The sequence below is a fragment of the Ovis canadensis genome, chromosome 11 (assembly GCF_042477335.2).
Source record: "Ovis canadensis isolate MfBH-ARS-UI-01 breed Bighorn chromosome 11, ARS-UI_OviCan_v2, whole genome shotgun sequence".
NCBI classification, from domain to species: domain Eukaryota; kingdom Metazoa; phylum Chordata; class Mammalia; order Artiodactyla; family Bovidae; genus Ovis; species Ovis canadensis.
The window spans coordinates 44658503-44676220 of NC_091255.1; the positions used below are offsets into that span (position 1 = coordinate 44658503).

The 17718-nt window shown below is 46.5% G+C and overlaps 1 protein-coding gene across 1 annotated transcript in view; it reads right to left on the reverse strand.

Moving 5' to 3' along the window:
• The window catches only part of ACSF2 (acyl-CoA synthetase family member 2), a 32412-nt gene extending 19951 nt beyond the window's left edge, over positions 1-12461 (reverse strand). Inside the window, exon 1 of the mRNA XM_069543131.1 lies at positions 11886-12461. Within this exon, the coding sequence (XP_069399232.1) occupies positions 11886-12013 (128 nt within the window). The 5' untranslated portion in view covers positions 12014-12461. The remainder of the gene's footprint in view (positions 1-11885) is intronic.
• Positions 12462-17718: the final 5257 nt, after the last annotated feature.

The following is a 17718-nucleotide window of genomic DNA, read 5'->3' on the forward strand; positions in this document are numbered from 1 at the left end:
CACAACAATAGCCCAATCTGCCACAAATGCACAGAAGAAAGAAGACAAGTGCCCAGTAAGCAAGATGTCCATGTCCCAGAGCAAAACAACCATGAGCGATCAGCAGAGATGGAACATATCAATAGTATGATGTCTGTGATTTATTTTCAAATGGTGACCAAAACTATGTGCGTGTGTGTTTATAAACGGTATCTATAAAAAGGATAATTTTTTATTAATGAGGCAAGAGATTCATTTTCTTCAGTTCCCCTACCTGGGTGGGTGCCAACCCTGGGCCTCTTTTGGTATGTACTGTTCTTTACGCTGCAGCCCATCCACAGCCTCATTTGAGGTTGTGCAGGACCGGGCAGCAGACCTGAAGCTAATGGCGCCACAGGCCCATGGAGAACCACCCCCATTTACTTCCCACCTTCCAGCCCTGAAGCACACACTGGCTCTTTTCCATGACTTACTTGTGCTATCTGATTCATCTTTGCTGCCTCTGAACCCATCTTTCCAGCTCACTTCTAGTACCAAGCACATTGGCTTTGCACGCTAACTCAGTCCCCTGGTTACAGTCACCTGTGCACTGCTGTTGGCCCTCCCCAGTGTAGCCTAGCCTTCCAGCAGTACCTGGTCCAAAAACACGGTCTGCTTAGCTCAGGGAACTTCTGTGAGCAACTGCAGCACTCTGTGACACTCCAAGGCAGATGACCAAAGTCAGGGCCAGAGGCTCTATAAGCACCAAGGATTACAGGTCCTGACAGGGTCAGGCAGAGACCACAGGCAGAGCTGGATGCTGAAGGAGCCGTGGAGGCAGGGATGACCACGCCACCTGAGTACATAGGTATGAGGATATACTTGGGAGAGAAGCAGTTTGTCTTGCCTCGTATTACATATTACTTGCTGGGTAGAGGTTTCTGGGATCTGGGCCAGGAGCTTGCAGGTGAACCCTGTCCCTATCAGAAGCTGGAATAACCCCAGGTCTTGCGCAAGTCCTCTTAATGCTTTCAGAAGCCACCAAGGAAGCATGGTGACTAGATGTGAGGGGTCCATGGACACAGGAACAGCCCCCACACTGAGGCCGACCACTGTTGCCCTGGGCAAGGTGCCATGCCAGCCACCAGCAAGAAAGCTTTAATAAATAGTCTGCTTCTGTTTGAAGTCATGGACTGGCTTCTGCTCCTCCCCTTACAGGCATCTGATGCCAGTCTGGTTCCTGCGCTCTAAGAAAAAAATAAATCATCAACAAAGCTAAAAGACAGCAACTGCCTGGGTTTACAAATTTCATTTTATATATAGGAGACAAAAGATTCACATTTAGCCTGTATTAAAGCGGAAAAAAAATCCCACAAATCAATAAGGACAAGTAATCTAACACAATAAATGGGCAAAGAATATGAATATTCACAGAATACATTTCAAAAGACACCCAATCTCACTGGTAATCAGGGAAATGTAAATCAACCCACAGTAAGAACACTTTAGCTTCCCCACCAGAGTGGCAAACACGTTCTCGTTCAGGAATACTTAGTATTCGTGAGGCTGTGGGGAAACAGCAGCTCTCAGCTGCTTCTGGTGATCATAGCAGCACAGCCTCTCCAGAGTAATTTCTAGAAAAGCTGAAAATGCCAACCCTCTAACGTGGGAATTGCACTGCTGGAGATGTTGTCATATAATGGATTTGTAAACATCAGGAAGAAAGAATTACCTATATCTATAGGTGTCGGTGTAAACAGATCTCAAAACATACTTTTGGGTGAAAACAGAAGGGCACCGTGATATAATTTTTGCAAAAATTATAAAAGCATAAGTATTGTTTATGGATAAAAAACAAAGAGCATGTATTGCTTGCTTGACATGATTCTAAGTGCTTTACAAATGATACGCTATTCTGTTTATGGATTCAGAGACATGTTAAAAGCAAAAAATGTGCTCTGACATGACGTACATTAAATTTATGACAGTAGTTCTCTGGTGAGGGGTGAGTAGGAGGAGGCTTACAAAACAGACATCAACTTGATCCATAATATTTATTTATAGTTTTGTGTAACAAGTATGGCTATATTTTGGAAAAGGCAATGGCACCCCACTCCAGTACTCTTGCCTGGAGAATCCCATGGACGGAGGAGCCTGGTAGGCTACAGTCCATGGGGTCGGGAAGACTTTCACTTTCACTTTCATGCATTGGAGAAGGAAATGGCAACCCACTCCAGTATTCTTGCCTACAGAATCCCAGGGATGGGGTAGCCTGGTGGGCTGATGTCTATGGGGTTGCACAGAGTCAGACATGACTGAAGCGACTTAGCAGCAGCCGCATGGCTATATTTTAATTTGAAGTGGTAGGTACACAGGTGCTTGTTATTTGATCATATGATCATGTTAAAAAATTTTTTTTCCATGTGAAGTTTTTAAGAAAAATAAATATAAGAGGCTTGATAATCTTCTAAGAAGGGTACTTCAATGTTCAAAAGATAGAACAACTTGCTGGCAGGGACAGAATGATCCACTGGACCCGTTGTATAAAGGGCTAGGACCAGATGAACTTGAATGCAAACAGGAAGGGCCCCCAAGCTGCCCGTGATGCTCATGCGGCATCCTCCTGGGCAAGCCTCAGTCCTCAGTCAATGTGCTCACCCTTGTGGGAGACACAGTTCCAGCTAAATGTGCAAGTAGCTCTAGCTCATGGCAAGTGAGGGGCAGGCTCTCCTCTTCCATCTCGCTTGCTCATCACCCCAAGATTCATTATTCAACCCAGCAGCCCCTGGACTGACCCACACACCATGGGGGCTGCATTCTTACAGGTGTAGAGGGGCTCCTTTCGCTATTTGCAGAAAGACACTAGGCTGGTGGTTGATCTGGGAATAGAGATGGCAGATGCTTGTGAAGGAGGGAACAACTTTTAACCTGTAATATGTATTTTACCCTGAAAGAAAGTTAAAATGTTTATGTACCCATGAAGATGAGTGCCACATTTACACCAGCTACAACATGCAACCTAGTGTTTAAGAAAATGAAGGTGCTGTTGTGACCGATAAAAATCCAGAGAGCACTAGTGAACGGTCATTTTCGTAATTGATGGCCATTTTACTGCACAGTGGCCACCAAGAGCACAAGAATGACTATAATGTTAAAAGGTCCTCAGCAAAAAATAGGAATTTCAACCTATCTCTTAAGGGAAAAACACCCTTCAAAATAGATCACAGACTTACATGTAAAACGTTACAACTGAAAACATTTAGAGGGACTTCCCTGGTGGTTCAGTGGTCAAGAATCTGCCTTCCAATGCAGGGGATGTGGATTTGAGCCCTGGTCAGGGAACTAAGGCCATGCACTACAACTGTTGAGCCAGTCTACCACAACTACAGAGAAGTCTGTGTGCCGCAATGAAAACCAACAGGCAGATTTCCCTGCTAGTACAGTGGATAGGAATCCTCCCCAATGCACGGGACACCAGTTCAATCCCTGGCTTAGGAAGAGCCCACATGCCACAGAGCTACTAAGTCTGTGCACCACAACTACTGAAGCCTGCGTGCTCTAGGACCCTCGAGCCACAACTACTGAGCTACACACCACAACTACTGAGCCCACATGTTGCAAATACTGAAGCTTGTGTGCCTAGAGCGTGCGCTCTGCAGCAAGAGAAACCACTGCAATAAGACGACGACGCATCGCAACCAACAGTAGCTCCCTCTCACCGCAACTAGAGAAAGCTCACGTACGGCAACAAAGCCCCAGTGCAGCCAAAAATAAGCAGACAAATTAATTAATTATTTTTTAAAATCTAGAGAAAAACATGGGAGAAAGGCTTCAGGATCTAGGGGTAGGCAATAAATTTTTAAACTTGACACTATATGCACCACCCATAAACTTAATCAACTAATTTCAGCAAAATTAAAAATTTCCGCTCTATGAAAGATCCTGTTAAAGAGGACGACAGGATGAGCTACAGAGTGGGAGAAAATATTGGCAAGCCACAAATCTGACAAAAGACTAGTATCCAGAATGCATAAAGAACTCTGGAAATTCAATAGTAAAAAACCAACAATTCAACTAGAAAGTGGGCAAAGACATAAAGAGATATGTCACCAAAAAGGATATACAAGTGGCAAATAAGCACATGAAAAGTTATTCAATATCATTCAGTTCAGTTCAGTCGCTCAGTCGTGTCCGACTCTTTGCGACCCCAGGAATCGCAGCACGCCAGGCCTCCCTGTCCATCACCAACTCCGGAGTTCACTCAGACTCACGTCCATCGAGTCAGTGATGCCATCCAGCCTTCTCATCCTTTGTTGTCCCCTTCTCCTCCTGCCCCCAATCCCTCCCAGTATCAGAGTCTTTTCCAATGAGTCAACTCTTCGCATGAGGTGGCCGAAGTACTGGAGTTGCAGCTTTAGCATCATTCCTTCCCAAGAAATCCCAGGGCTGATCTCCTTCAGAATGGACTGGTTGGATCTCCTTGCAGTCCAAGGGACTCTCAAGAGTCTTCTCCAACACCACAGTTCAAAAGCATCAATTCTTTGGCGCTCAGCCTTCTTCACAGTCCAACTCTCACATCCATACATGACCACTGGAAAAATCGTAGCCTTGACTAGATGGACCTTAGTTGGCAAAGTAATGTCTCTGCTTTTGAATATGCTATCTAGGTTGGTCATAACTTTCCTTCCAAGGAGTAAGCGTCTTTTAATTTCATGGCTGCAGTCACCATCTGCAGTGATTTTGGAGCCCCAAAAAATAAAGTCTGACACTGTTTCCCCTGTTTCCCCATCTATTTCCCATGAAGTGATGGGACCAGATGCCATGATCTTCATTTTCTGAATGTTGAGCTTTAAGCCAACTTTTTCACTAGCCATTAGGAAATGCATATTAAAAATACAATAAGATATCACTATACACCTATTGGAATGACAAAAATTAAAAACAGTGGCAACACCAAATACTGATAAGGATGCTAATCACTCATACATTGTTGGTGAGAATGTAAAATGCTACAGTCATCCTAGAAAACAGACAACTAAACACGCAACTACCATACAAGCCAGCAATTGAGCTGCTGACAATTATCCCAAAGAAATACATCTAGCTGGCCCCCTGTATCCACAGGTTCCATACGCAGATGTGGAACAGTAGATAGGGAGAGCTGACTGCACTATTGCCATGTTGTATAAAGGACCTGACCACCACAGATTTGGGGATTTGCGGGGGTCCTGGAACCAATCTCCTGGGGATACTGAGGAGAACTATAAGCAATTATGTTCCCAGAGAAATGAAGACTTATTTACAATCACACAAAACCCTGTACATGAATGCATATAGCAGCCTTATTTGAAAACACTGGAAACACCCCCAAACGTCCATCAGTGGGTGAATGGTTAAACCAGCTGTGCATCCATATCAAAGAATACTATTTAACGATTAAAAAAGGAACTACTGATACACAAAACAACCTGAATGAATCTCCAGAAATTATGCTGAGTGAAAAAACCAGTCTCAAAAGACTGTATACTGTATGACTCCATTACATAACCTCTTGAAATGACAAAATCCAATTAATGGAGAACAGAAAACAGACTGTGAGAGGCCCTAAGGAGGGGTGGAAGTGGGAAAGAAGTAGGCGTGGCTGTAACAGAGACACCTGAAGGATCCTTGTAGTGGTGACGCTGTATCAGTGTGAATATCCTGGCTGCGCTTCTGTACTACAGTTTTACGAGATGCTATCACTGGGGAAGCTATATGAGATCTGTTTGTGTTATTTCTTACCACTGCATGTGAATGTACAATTATCTCAAAATAAAATGTTTGATTAAAAAAAACAGTTCTCAGATGATAAAATATTGAGGACCGCAAAGTGAAACGGGGCTGCCCAGTTCAGTGGGCCTAGAAGTCACACTGTCTGCACCACTCTCTGCTGGGACAATCCCTGGGCACATTTGTTACACCTATTCTGAGGACCCCACTTCTCAGCCTACCTTTCTGTTGCTACACCCAAGAGGTGAAATATTGGGCACAGGAGATCATGTCCTTTTCCCCATGGTTATGAAGGAAAGCTAAACTGTTTAATGTATAACACACGCTTTCATGAATTTTTTTTTTCAAGATCAATAGTCACTTCTCCCCAAAGCAAGCCTTGGTTTTTGAGCAAAAGAAACTAGACACAAGAGTATACATTCTAAGATTCAAGAATAGACAAAATTAATCTACAAAGATTATAAATCAGAATAGTGATAATCTCTGGTTGGGGGTGGGAACTGACTGGAAAGAGGCACTAGAGAAATTTCTCGAGCTGTGCTGTCTCTACGACAGCCCAGTCACATGGGGCTCTGGAACACTTGAAGCATGACTAGTCTGAATTGAAGCATTCTGCAAGTGTTAAATACACACAAGATTCAGAAGACTTCATGAAATAAAGAATATTAAATACCTCCTTAGCAATTTTTACATGATTGATTGCATGTTGAAATGATACCTTGGCTCTACTAAGTTAAAGAAAATATATCATTAAACTTATTGCCTATTTCTTATTACTTTTTAAAATATGCCTACTGAAAAACATAACACTCCATATGTGGCTCACATTCTATTTCTACTGAATAGCAGTGTTTTATAGTTATGGACAAGTTTTATATCTTGGGGTGCTGAGTAATGGGTGTATACATTTGTTAATATTCATCAAACTGCACACTATGATTTATACATTTTATAGTTTTGGGGAAGTCCCATGATCTTTCCACCACCCAACATAACCTTCCTGATGGAGTCTACAGCTTAACAAAGAATACAGATTATAAAGAACCCCAAAGTGGTAAGAGCTACAACCAAGATTTTGAGCAGGGCACTCTATATTGGTGGAAGCTTCCATTTTTAACTCAAATAAAACTGATAGTGTATGTGTGTTTGTGTGTATGTAGAGAAAGTAAACAGGAAATTATTATTTGAGTCCAGTGAACTCAAGAAGACAGAGGGCATTTTCGAAAGCCTGAAATACTCAGGGACGGGAGGCATCTATGCTGCAGATTTTCCACTGGGCCACTGTTCCGAGCTACTGGGGAAAGCACACAGAAGCCAAGGGTGAAGGCTGATTCAGAACACTTGCCCTTGGTGGCATCACTAAGGTACATACATGGTTTGAAAAAGAAAGTGAAAGTGTTAGTCACTCAGTCATGCTCAACTCTTTGTGACTCCCATGGACTGTAGTCCACTAGTCTTCTCTGTCCATGGAAGTCTCCAGGCAAAAATACTGGAGTGGGTAGCCATTTCCTTCTCCAGGGTATCTTTCCAATCCCGGGATCAAACCAACATCTCTTGCATTGCAGGCAGATTTTTTACCATCTGAGCCACCAGGAAAACCCCACATACAAGGTTTAGATTTTTGCTTTCTAGGGTCAAATCCCTCAATGTTTTCTGTTCACTCACAGAGGGCTAGAGAAAACCAGAGAGTCCAGAGGTTAGGATGAGTTCGTAAGGGTTCAAGCACAATTAAGATTTCATATAAGTTTGAAGGCTTCGAACTTCGACCACAGCCCTCTTGGATTCGGGGATCCAAGCCTCAAAGCCCAGCCTCCCTAGAAATCACAAAATGTCCACAGAAATATTGTAAAGTGCTTCTAGTCCAAGTGGTCTATTCTACAAAGAAACCATGGTCCAGAGAGGTTGAGGGACTTGCCTAAAGCGATACTGAACTAAGCCATGCTAAGGCTGGGTTTGCTTTCCTGCCACCTGACTCCTAAACTGAAAAACACATACATGCCAATGAGAGTCACAGAACGTGCTTTCCAAACTGGAAAAACAGCTTGTTTATTTCTAAGGGAGAGGCACCTGGCAGAGTTAGTGGTACCCGTCATTTATCAGGACAGTCCGCTAGCAAAGGCCCCTTCAAGAGATGAAACTATATTCTGTACTTGGGTTTGTTCAGCATTTAATCGGGGGTGGGGGAAAGCAGCCCTTTATACTAACACTCAGCATAAGCATGGATAGGTCTGCCAACACAGAGCAGCCACAGCTTGGTTAAGCAGTTGCCTCTGCGAGAACTGTCTTCCTCCTACTCTCCAGGCAAGGCTCTAACGTGTGGACCTTGGGTCATTGTAGGAATGTGCAAAGCCACTGTTTCATAAGTATTATCTGTATCACAGTCTCATCAATGCTGTGGGTTGAAAATCTTAGTGCTAGGCTGTGGGTTATGGATTTTCTTATGTGACCTCCTTTAATTCTCACAACAAGTACAAAACAAAACTTACGCAAAACAAAAGTCTTAAGTTCAACTTGGTCCCAAAGCAAGAAAGTGATTCTTTTGAACTCAGATCTGTCTGGTTCCAAAGTCTTTGTAGATTGAATAAATAAATAATGTGGGGATGCTGGGAGGGCTTCATACCCAGGGTTTAAAGAGTTCAAGCACAGGCAAGGGTTTATACAAGTATATAGGCTTCATCCTTCAAACCACAGCTCTGTTACTGGAGGGATAAGACTCAAATTCCAACTTCTTTAGGAAGTCTAACCTAATCCCATTCCCACCTATCAGATTCTTCCCTGCTTTGATTGAGCACCCTTACTGCCTTGAATCAGTGGGTCTGTGATCCTTATCTGCAGATCCCTTTTAGGCAAAGAAGTATCTGGAAACAAGTTTACTTATCCTTGTATCCCCCACTGGGCCTCCACAGTAGATTGCATACCGATTGCATGTAAGGCAGGAGACTTAACTAAAACCATTGCGTACCATTCACTGATTACAATGTCCAGTGTCCAAGTTTATAGTTTATTTTCTATTATTACATTTAGACTGGAGTAATGAGTAGGGATATCATTTCTAATACTTTGTTAATCATCTTCGGTAGATTATGAGAAGAGCATATTTTTGTATATTGATTTCTACCCAAAATAATTCCTAGCTTAATATAATCCCCTGATACAGGGACATCATTTTATAGCCTCCACTACCAGTCCCACCTGATTACAGTCATCCCTCTGGAGGGTGTTCCATGAAGTCCACTCACACCCTTGCCCCAACCACCGGCCCTGAGTCACTGGAGGCACCCCGCCACCCCCACTGACGGTCACACCCAATTCTGAGAGGCTTGAGCCGTGGTTCTCTCTGTCTTCACCACCTCTGAGTGCTTCCAACACCCCAGATGCAGTTGCCTCTCAGGCAGCCCCAGGCCAGTTTTAGAGGTCTGAAGGAAACCTGCTTATCATAGGTTCACCAGGAATCAGCAAGGATTTTGTCCTCCAAGGGTGCCTGAAGCTCCAAATTAGATCATCTGCCTTCCCTGGGGAAGCAGGTATGTGGACAAGGGGAAGGAGTTGGTAGTTCAGGAGGTTTGGAGAGCAATGAACAGTTTCTTCTTTCCTTCTGGAAAAAAGACGCTGGACAGCCCTGACTTGGGTGAATAAGGGATTGTCCAGCAGATCCAAGGGCTAGACTTGGGCCTGGCAGAGGCTGACATCTTGGTAACTAGCCATGAGAGAGAACCAGAGGCAAGCAAGAGGACACTTTCTTGAGGGACTCCGCTCCTACCTTCAAATCACTTGAAATGTCTACACAGACCCCATCTGGAGGTTCTCAGGGACCGACCCTGCCCCCCAAACAAAGACTGAGAAGAGCAAGCCTTTGTCAGTACAGCAAGCAGCAGCGTTAGTGACAAACTCCACGTAGGCTCCGAGGTTAGGTAACGTACTTAAAGTCATGTAGCAAGTAGGCAGAGGAGCCAGGGCTATAACCCAAAGCAGTTTAGCTTCAAAGTTCTTGCTTTTTCCTAACAGGCCAAACTGGGGATCTGATAAGTAACAGGCATGGCGTGTTGGTCAGCAAGAAAGCAGTCTAGGGTTTCCCTGGTGGTCCAGTGGTTAAGAATCCGCCTTGAAATGCAGGGGACACGGGTTTGATCCCTGCTCCGGGAAGATTCCACATGCTATGGAGCAACTAAGCCTGTGCACCACATCTACTGAGCCTGTGTTCTAGACTCTGTGAACCGCAACTACTGAGCCCATGTGTTGCAACTACTGAAGCCCGTGAGCCTACAGCCCATGCTCTGGCCAATAAAAGAAGCCACCACAATGGGAAGCCTGGCACGCTGCAACTAGAGAGTAGCCGCCACTTGTGGCAACTAGAGAAAGCCAGTGTGCAGCAACGAAGACCCAGTACAAAAAATAAATAAACAAATCCTAGAAAGAAAGAAAGCAGGTTGTATGTGACCAGATCAGAAACAGCAAAGTACAGAAGTCCAGGAGCTTTTCACACCATGGCACCTAGAACTGTGAGTAGTAATCATGCTGACTTATCTTCTCCCTCACTGGACTACAACTTCCTGGAAGACTGAGTTTGCTGGCTTTTGTAACAACAGCATCCACCTTGGCTTGGCATGGTGTAAGCGCTCAGGAATATCTGTTGAATGCTTGAGACTCTTGAGGATTTCTTAAGGGCAAAGTAGGAACAAAATCAGGTTAAACCACCACAGTCAGTAGGTAACGCCTTAAGCACAAGGCAGTGGCAGGCATGGAAGGGAATTAGGCCAAATGCTAAGGCAATCTTTCTCTCCATGGATCTCCTCCTGACAGTCAGAATTTCTCTGAGGCCTGGTGCCCCTAATCCTCGATTGTAAGCCTGAGGCAGGCATGAGGTCTGCTTTATTTATGCATAAAGTCAAAGGTCAGGAAGGATGCCATGCGGTCAAAGGTGGCCTGACCTAGCATCGTGAAACATGTTCGCTTTGGAGAGTAAATAAGGAAAGCCCTCACAGTCTAAGGAGCATCCTGAAGACCAGAGGTGAGGCTTGGAGGCTACAAGCTAGCCATGGCAGAGCTTGCCTAGGGAGGCACCGGGGGGTAGTGAGTGACCAAGCTAGAGGAGAATTGTTTTCTTCATCAGAATCCCATCTGCTGACGCGCCTTGAGCCACTGGGTTTCCCCAGGCAATTAGGCCTGGTGACCCGAAAGCACGGCATATGCTTTCCATCTTCAGAAACCAGCATGTTCAAAACACTGTGATCTTGGAACTCCAGCCCAAGAAGAGTCTGCCGTCTCCCTCCAACTTCCCTCCTCCTCCTTTTGTTTTTTTAAACAAGCAGTTCTCTCAGACAAGAAACCTCTTCCGGCTTCTAGTCCCTTTTCCATGCCCAGGCCTACACTCCACCTGGTGTTCAAAGCTGTGTCCTGACCCCAGCCCTAGTATGTGGCCTAGCTGGGTGGCAGGGCAGACTCATCGGTGCCCAGGCCTCCCTCTGCTGGGTGCTGAAGGTAAAAGCCACCACTGACCACATCAGTGGGAGCCCAGTTCTGCTTCATCAACACAGTTTCACAACTGCAGACTTACACGGAGGTACCATTAACTTACTTCACTGTTGCAGAGCACATCCTCCACCTGCCAGCCCCCATCCTACCCTCTGCATTGAGGATAGAAGAAAACAGACCCAGTAGGTAGGAAGGAGCCAAGCAGTGTTAGCAGTTGGGGAGAAGAGCAGACACTGCAGAGCTTAGTGGCCTGGGGTGGACAATACGGGGTGGGAGGTCCCCAAGTTTATCAGTGAAAGGGGTCTAGCTCAGAGCCAGTGTCCTGGGGACTGAGCGCAGGCCTTGCCCTTGCCCCTCCCCCTCAGGACAGGCTGCTAGAGGCCCCACTTCTGGTCATCAGTGTGCCCACCAATGGAAGAGCCTAAAGCCCCGGACCAGAGCCCAGAGTCAGTGCAGGGTCCCTGACAGCCACCAGCTGCAGCCACCAGTCTGCGTGGGCAGGCCAGCATTTCCTGTTGCCTGAGTGCCAGGTGCGGGGGTACCTTCTCCTTGGCGTGCGCCACCCGGAGGTGGGGCAGCCGAGGACCTCCCAGCCTGAGCGCGATCGACCCCCAGAGAGGCTCTGAAGGATCCCCAAGACCCCCTCCCAGGGGACTGACCCGTCCCTCTCCTCCAGGGCCGCGTACCTGAGAGGACGGACGCCCCACAACCTCGCTTCCTGCCAAGACCGGGAGAGGCCGACCCGGGCCCCCAGCACCCTCGGGCTCCGGGCGCACAGCCTTGCGACGCGCAGCATCCCAACGTAGACAGCCATGGCTCGCGACGCCCGCGTCCCGGCCAGAGAAAACTTTTAAAGTGCGCCGAGGCGGGGCGAGCGCGGAGCGGGCGGGGAGGCGGGAGGGTCGCCTCTGCCTATGGGTTTCAGAGGACTCGGTGCCGGGCGGGCGGGGCGGAGCGAGGCGAGGCCGAGAGAGGCATGGAGGAAGAGCCTGTTCGCGGGCCACCTTCCCCTGGACCCGCAGCCCTCCCCCTCCTACCCCCACTCTCGAAGAATTGCCCTGGTTTCCCTCCGGATCGGGCGTCCACGGCCGCTGCCCAAGGCAGGTCTCCCTTCCCAACCACCCGGGGCCTGGGTTTGGAGGCGCAAGACTTTGTTGATTTCGTAGAGGGGCAGCCAGCTGCGCGGCGAGGTCAGACCCGGCCACCGCCCCCCGCCCTGACCCGGCCACCCCCCCTCTCCCGTCCGCGAGCCGTGTTGGCGCGGGGGGGGGGGTCACGTGTTGGCCTACCCCCCTGCCCGCCCCGGGTTGCAGGCCTGAAGCCAGGGGAGCCCGCGTTCCCAGCGATGCCAGCTGGAGGAGAGGGCCCGCGGCGGAGGGGAGGTAGCTGGGACAAAGGGTGCAGAGCCCCCGGCGGGCCCAAGTACTGGCTGAGGATAGATGTCAGCTTCAGAAGGGGCTCGGGTTGGTACCCCCACATCCCAAGCGTCAGTCTCCCATCTCTGCTCCCCGTGGCCTCGGGCATTGGAACCTGTGCCCCATGCTGTTCCAAAGTGTGAATGTAAAGTAAACCTCTCTCTCCAGGCCCTCCCTGAGGCCTTGGAGACCCAGATGCAGGTGCAGAATGCCCAGAAGATGAGTGGCCATCTCTGGACCTGGCGAGGCAAAGAGGCATTGGGCACCAAGGTGGCACATGTGCCAGGTCAGCACGTGTGCCAGATCCGCAGTGTCTCGGTGTAGCCATGACCCTTCCTCCGGAGGAGCGGGAGAACACTGGGGGAAAGGCCCTGGCAGGGTGACCTACCTGCTCCTGACCCAGAGGTGGGGATATACACTGGGCCAGGAAGAACTGGTGGCTGAGGGTGGGACTTGGCCTAAGACCTTTATTTTTAGTTGGGAACTTTGGCTCAATTGGGGTTGTGAGAAGGAGACTACACTGCTCCTCTTCATGATCCTGAGGGTGACTTCAGAACCCCCTGAAATCCTGGCTCCTGGAGAGGGTCCCCACGTTTCAGTGATATAGGGATGGTGCAGGAAGAAAGACAAAGGGGCACAGAGTATAATGAGCTGGACTTGCAAGGACATGTCTTCCTCACAGACTCACTCACAGACTCTGCTGGCTCAGCCCAAGGAATGTGGGGCCCTAGGGAGTATCCCAAGTCTGGGTACTAAGCCCTACTTGGCAGGCTCTGCTACTAGCTTGCTGGGTGACCCTGGGCAAGTCATTTCTCCTTTCTGGACCTGTGAAGTGGAGAGTAGCTAGTGACCTTGCAGGCCCTTGAAATTTCCTGGCTAGTCTGAGAGTCCTAGGGGGAAGGGTCGGATGAGTTCCTTCCTGAACTTTGCTCCAGCCTCCTCTTTGCATACACTGGGCTTTCCTGACTTCCCAGACAGATGTGGAATCACAGCCACCAATTTCAAGATGTACCTCCCCAGGCTAGACTCTTCAAGGATGTTATCTCTGCCCTCGCAATCAACCTACTGAGAATAGGAATGCCTTGGAAGGTGTCTCTATTTTTATGGATAAAGAAATTGAGACCCAGAGAGGTTCAGCTACTTGCCCAAGATCAAAGTGGGCACAACAAGCACTGGCCAAGGCTCTGTCTATACTCAGTGTGAGGCTTTGGGCAAGTCACAGGGCCTTTCCAGCCTCAGTCATCTTTAAAATGGGAATAATACCAGCCTCACCCAGAGGGCCAGGGTAGTCACTGAGTACAGTAACAGAGACAGTTTTCACTGTTGGGTAGTTTCTTCTTCCATCTTCTTCCTCCTGTGTCTACACTCTGACACCTTCCTCTGCATGAGGTTTATTGCAAACTTTTGAGGGGGAGGAGGAATTACTTTTCATCTCTGCAAAGCCTTGAGACCTGTGGTAGGCACGAGTTCCAAGGAAGGTGAGGAGGGTTGGGGGAAAGGAATACGGAAATGCCTGATGCAAGAGTTTCTGAGTCCAGGAAGCAAATCATGGTGATCAGAATTCTTCGGTCACATGGAGGGAGTAGTGAGCAAGGGAGCTGGGCACCTTGGTCATTGAGGCCCTCCAACTTTCTTCCTTTTTCCTTCAACCAGCTCAGTTCTTCATAGCTCCCCAAGGGGAGCTTTTTGCCTGATCCGAGCATATCTGCTTTGTGCTGCATGTGACTTGCATGATTTATGAAGCTTGTGATTTTGCTCATGCCATTGGCTGTCCTGAGAAAGCCCTATTCCTTCCTCTTTGTCAATTCCCTCCCCTTCCTGTGCTTCAAAATCGGTCTCACACTGTAAACACCATTTATTGATTAAAAAAAAAATTCTTAGCATCAACCTATGAAAAAGTCCAGAAGACTTAATTGAAGTTAGGAAATAGAATGTAAATGCTACAAACCTTGGAAGTCACTCTTGACAGCAGCTGAGAGGTAAGAAATAGGAGATGGAAGTGGAGGCAGATATTCTTACCTTATAAACTGAGGTGTCAGGGAATCCTGTTTATTGATAATGGAACATGAAATCAAGGAGTATGTCATTTAAAGTTACAAAGCAACAGTGTATGTACAAAAATAGCAATAAAACTATATTAGAAGGACTTGAGAAAAGATGAGAGTGAAAATTCTTACCTCTTAAACAGAAAATCAAGAAATGGCTGAATAAGTATATTGTTTAGAGATAAATAATAGAAGATAAAACAGAAACAATTACAATAATGCAGATGGTTCCCTTTGGACTTGAATAGACATTTCTCTAAAGAAGATGTATGAATGGCCAATAGGCACATGAAAAGGTACTAAACATCACTGGTCATTGCTGCTGCTGCTGCTGCTAAGTTGCTTCAGTCGTATTCAACTCTGTGTGACCCCATAGACAGCATTGCTGCTGCTGCTGCTGCTGCTAAGTCGTTTCAGTCGTGTCCAACTCTGTGTGACCCCATAGACGGCAGCCCACCAGGCTCTCCTGGGATTCTCCAGGCAAGAACACTGGAGTGGGTTGCCATTTCCTTCTCCAATGCGTGAAAGTAAAAAGTGAAAGTGAAGTTGCTCAGTTGTGTCAGACTCTTAGCGATCCCATGGGCTGCAGCCTACCAGGCTCCTCCATCCATGGGATTTTCCAGGTAAGAGTACTGGAGTGGGGTGCCATTGCCTTCTCTGATAGACGGCATTAGGGAAAAACAAATCAAAACCACAGTGAGTTACTGCCTCACATCCATTAGGATAGCTTCTATCAAAAAGCTAGAACAAGTTTTAGCATATAGGGAAATTGGAACAATCGCTGGTAGGATTGTAAAATGGTGCAGTGGATGTGGAAACCAGTATGGCAATTCCTCCAAAAATTAAGAACAATTACCACATAATCTAACAATTCTGCTTCTGGTGAAAAAGTGAAAGTGAAAGTCACTCAGTCCTGCCTGACTCTTTGTGAACCCACGGACTAAACAGTCCATGGAATTCTCCAGGCAAGGATACTGGAGTGGGTAGCCTTTCCCTTCTCCAGGGGATCTTCCCAACCTAGGAATCAACCCAGGTCTCCTGCATTGCAGGCGGATTCTTTACCAGCTGAGCCACAAGGGAAGCCCTCTACTTCTGGGTATGCACCCCAAATAATTGAAAGTAGGGACTCTAGAGAAGGAAATGGCAACCCACTCCAGTGTTCTTGCCTGGAGAATCCCAGGGATGGGGGAGCCTGGTGGGCTGCCACCTATGGGGTCGCACAGAGTTGGACATGACTGAAGCGACTTAGCAGCAGCAGCAGCAGCAGCAGCAGCAGCAGCAGCAGGGGCTCTAGAAGATGTTTCTACATTAGTATTTAGTGCAGCATTAGTCACGACAGCCAAAAGGCAGAAACACCCCCAAATGTCCATGGACGGGTGGATAAACAAACTGTGGTGTGTAAAACAGAACATTATTCAGCCTTATAAAGAAAGGAAATTCTGGGACTTCCCTGGTAGTCCAGTGGCTAAGATTCCGTGCTGTCAGCGCAGGAAGTCTGGGTTCGATCCCTGGCCAGGGAACTAGATCCCATATGCTGCAACTAGGAGTTCTCATGCTACAACTAAAAGATTCTGCAGGCTGCAATGAAGACCCAAGATTACACGTGCCACAAAGACCCAGCACAGCCAAATAAATACATAAGTAAATAAATATTTTTTTTAAAAAAAGGAAATTCTGATTCATGCTACCAGAATTATCCTTGTAGCAATATTTAAGGTATGCTAAGTATGATAACTGAAGTGTCCCTGGTGGTTCAGAGGTTAAGAACCTGCCTGTCAGTGCAGGAGATGCAGGTTTGATCCTGGGTTGGGAAGATCCCTTGGAGAAGGACATGGCAACCCACTCCAGTATTCTTGCCTGGAAAATCCCATGAACAGAGAAGCCTGGCAGGCTCTATGGTGTTGCAAAGAGTTGGACACAGCTTAATGACTGCACAACAAGTATGATAAGGACAATTACTTATGATTTCACTTACATAAGGAATCTACAGTAGTCAGATTCAATGAGACAGGAAGTAGAATGATGGTTGCCAGGGGCTGTGTGGAATGGGACGAAGGACTTATGGGTACTGGGTTTTAGTTTGGGAAGATGGAAAACTTCAGGAGATGGGTGGTGGTGATGGTTACACCAACAACTTGAATATACTACTACTTTTTGATAAAAAGCCTTTCTCTTTTTTTTCCTAAGACAGTGTACATGTTTTCTCTTAATAATTTTGTTGTTGTTGTTGTTAACAGCCCAAGGGAAGCATCCTGACTAGATCATTTACAGAGCCCAGCGTGTTTCCTGAGGTTCCCACTGAGTACCAAAGTGTTACATAGGTACTGTAGTTGGCCTCGGGAGAATCTGGCTCTGCTGCTTTCACTCTCAATGACCTTGAGCAAAGTTCTTTCCTCTGCTGTAGTTTTTCAAAGCTCTCTGTTGTAAATGACTGTTTCCAAGTAGTATATGAAAAATGTCTTTTTCAAAGAGATTTCTTCCCCATAAGACTGAGAAGGGAACCATCTAATGTGAGATGCAGCAATCATGAAGGAAAGGTGGGGGAAAAAGGAGAGACTACTGACAGCTACATAAAGAGGAAAGAGGAGGATGAGAAAGGAGTTTTAATCTTGAAAGAAAAGATGACAGTGACTTGATAAATCATGGTTATATTCTGCCAATCAGATCCAGTAGCCAATACCAAAAACAAGGCAAAGCAAACAAAAAACAGTTAGCAAGAACTGTGCTAAAAACAATGCTTCTGATTTTCAAACTGAAAGTGAAAATAAGGAACTCATTCTGAACTGCTGTATAAAGCAAAAATTATTTTGATCACAACTAATAGTTGATGGCAGACACAGACATTTGTGATCTTAGATAATCAGTATTTTCTTGCTGACAGCTCAGAATTGAAAAAACGAAAGAAACTGCAGTTCCAGCAGTTGCCAAAATTTGTGAAAGCTTTGCTTTCAAAAAGAATATAGGACAAAAATCTTTCTTTAGATGATGTAATTTTTAACTTTTCTTGGGTCAAAGTCAAGAGCTAAAGTTATCTGTTAAGCCTTGAGTAAGACCCAATA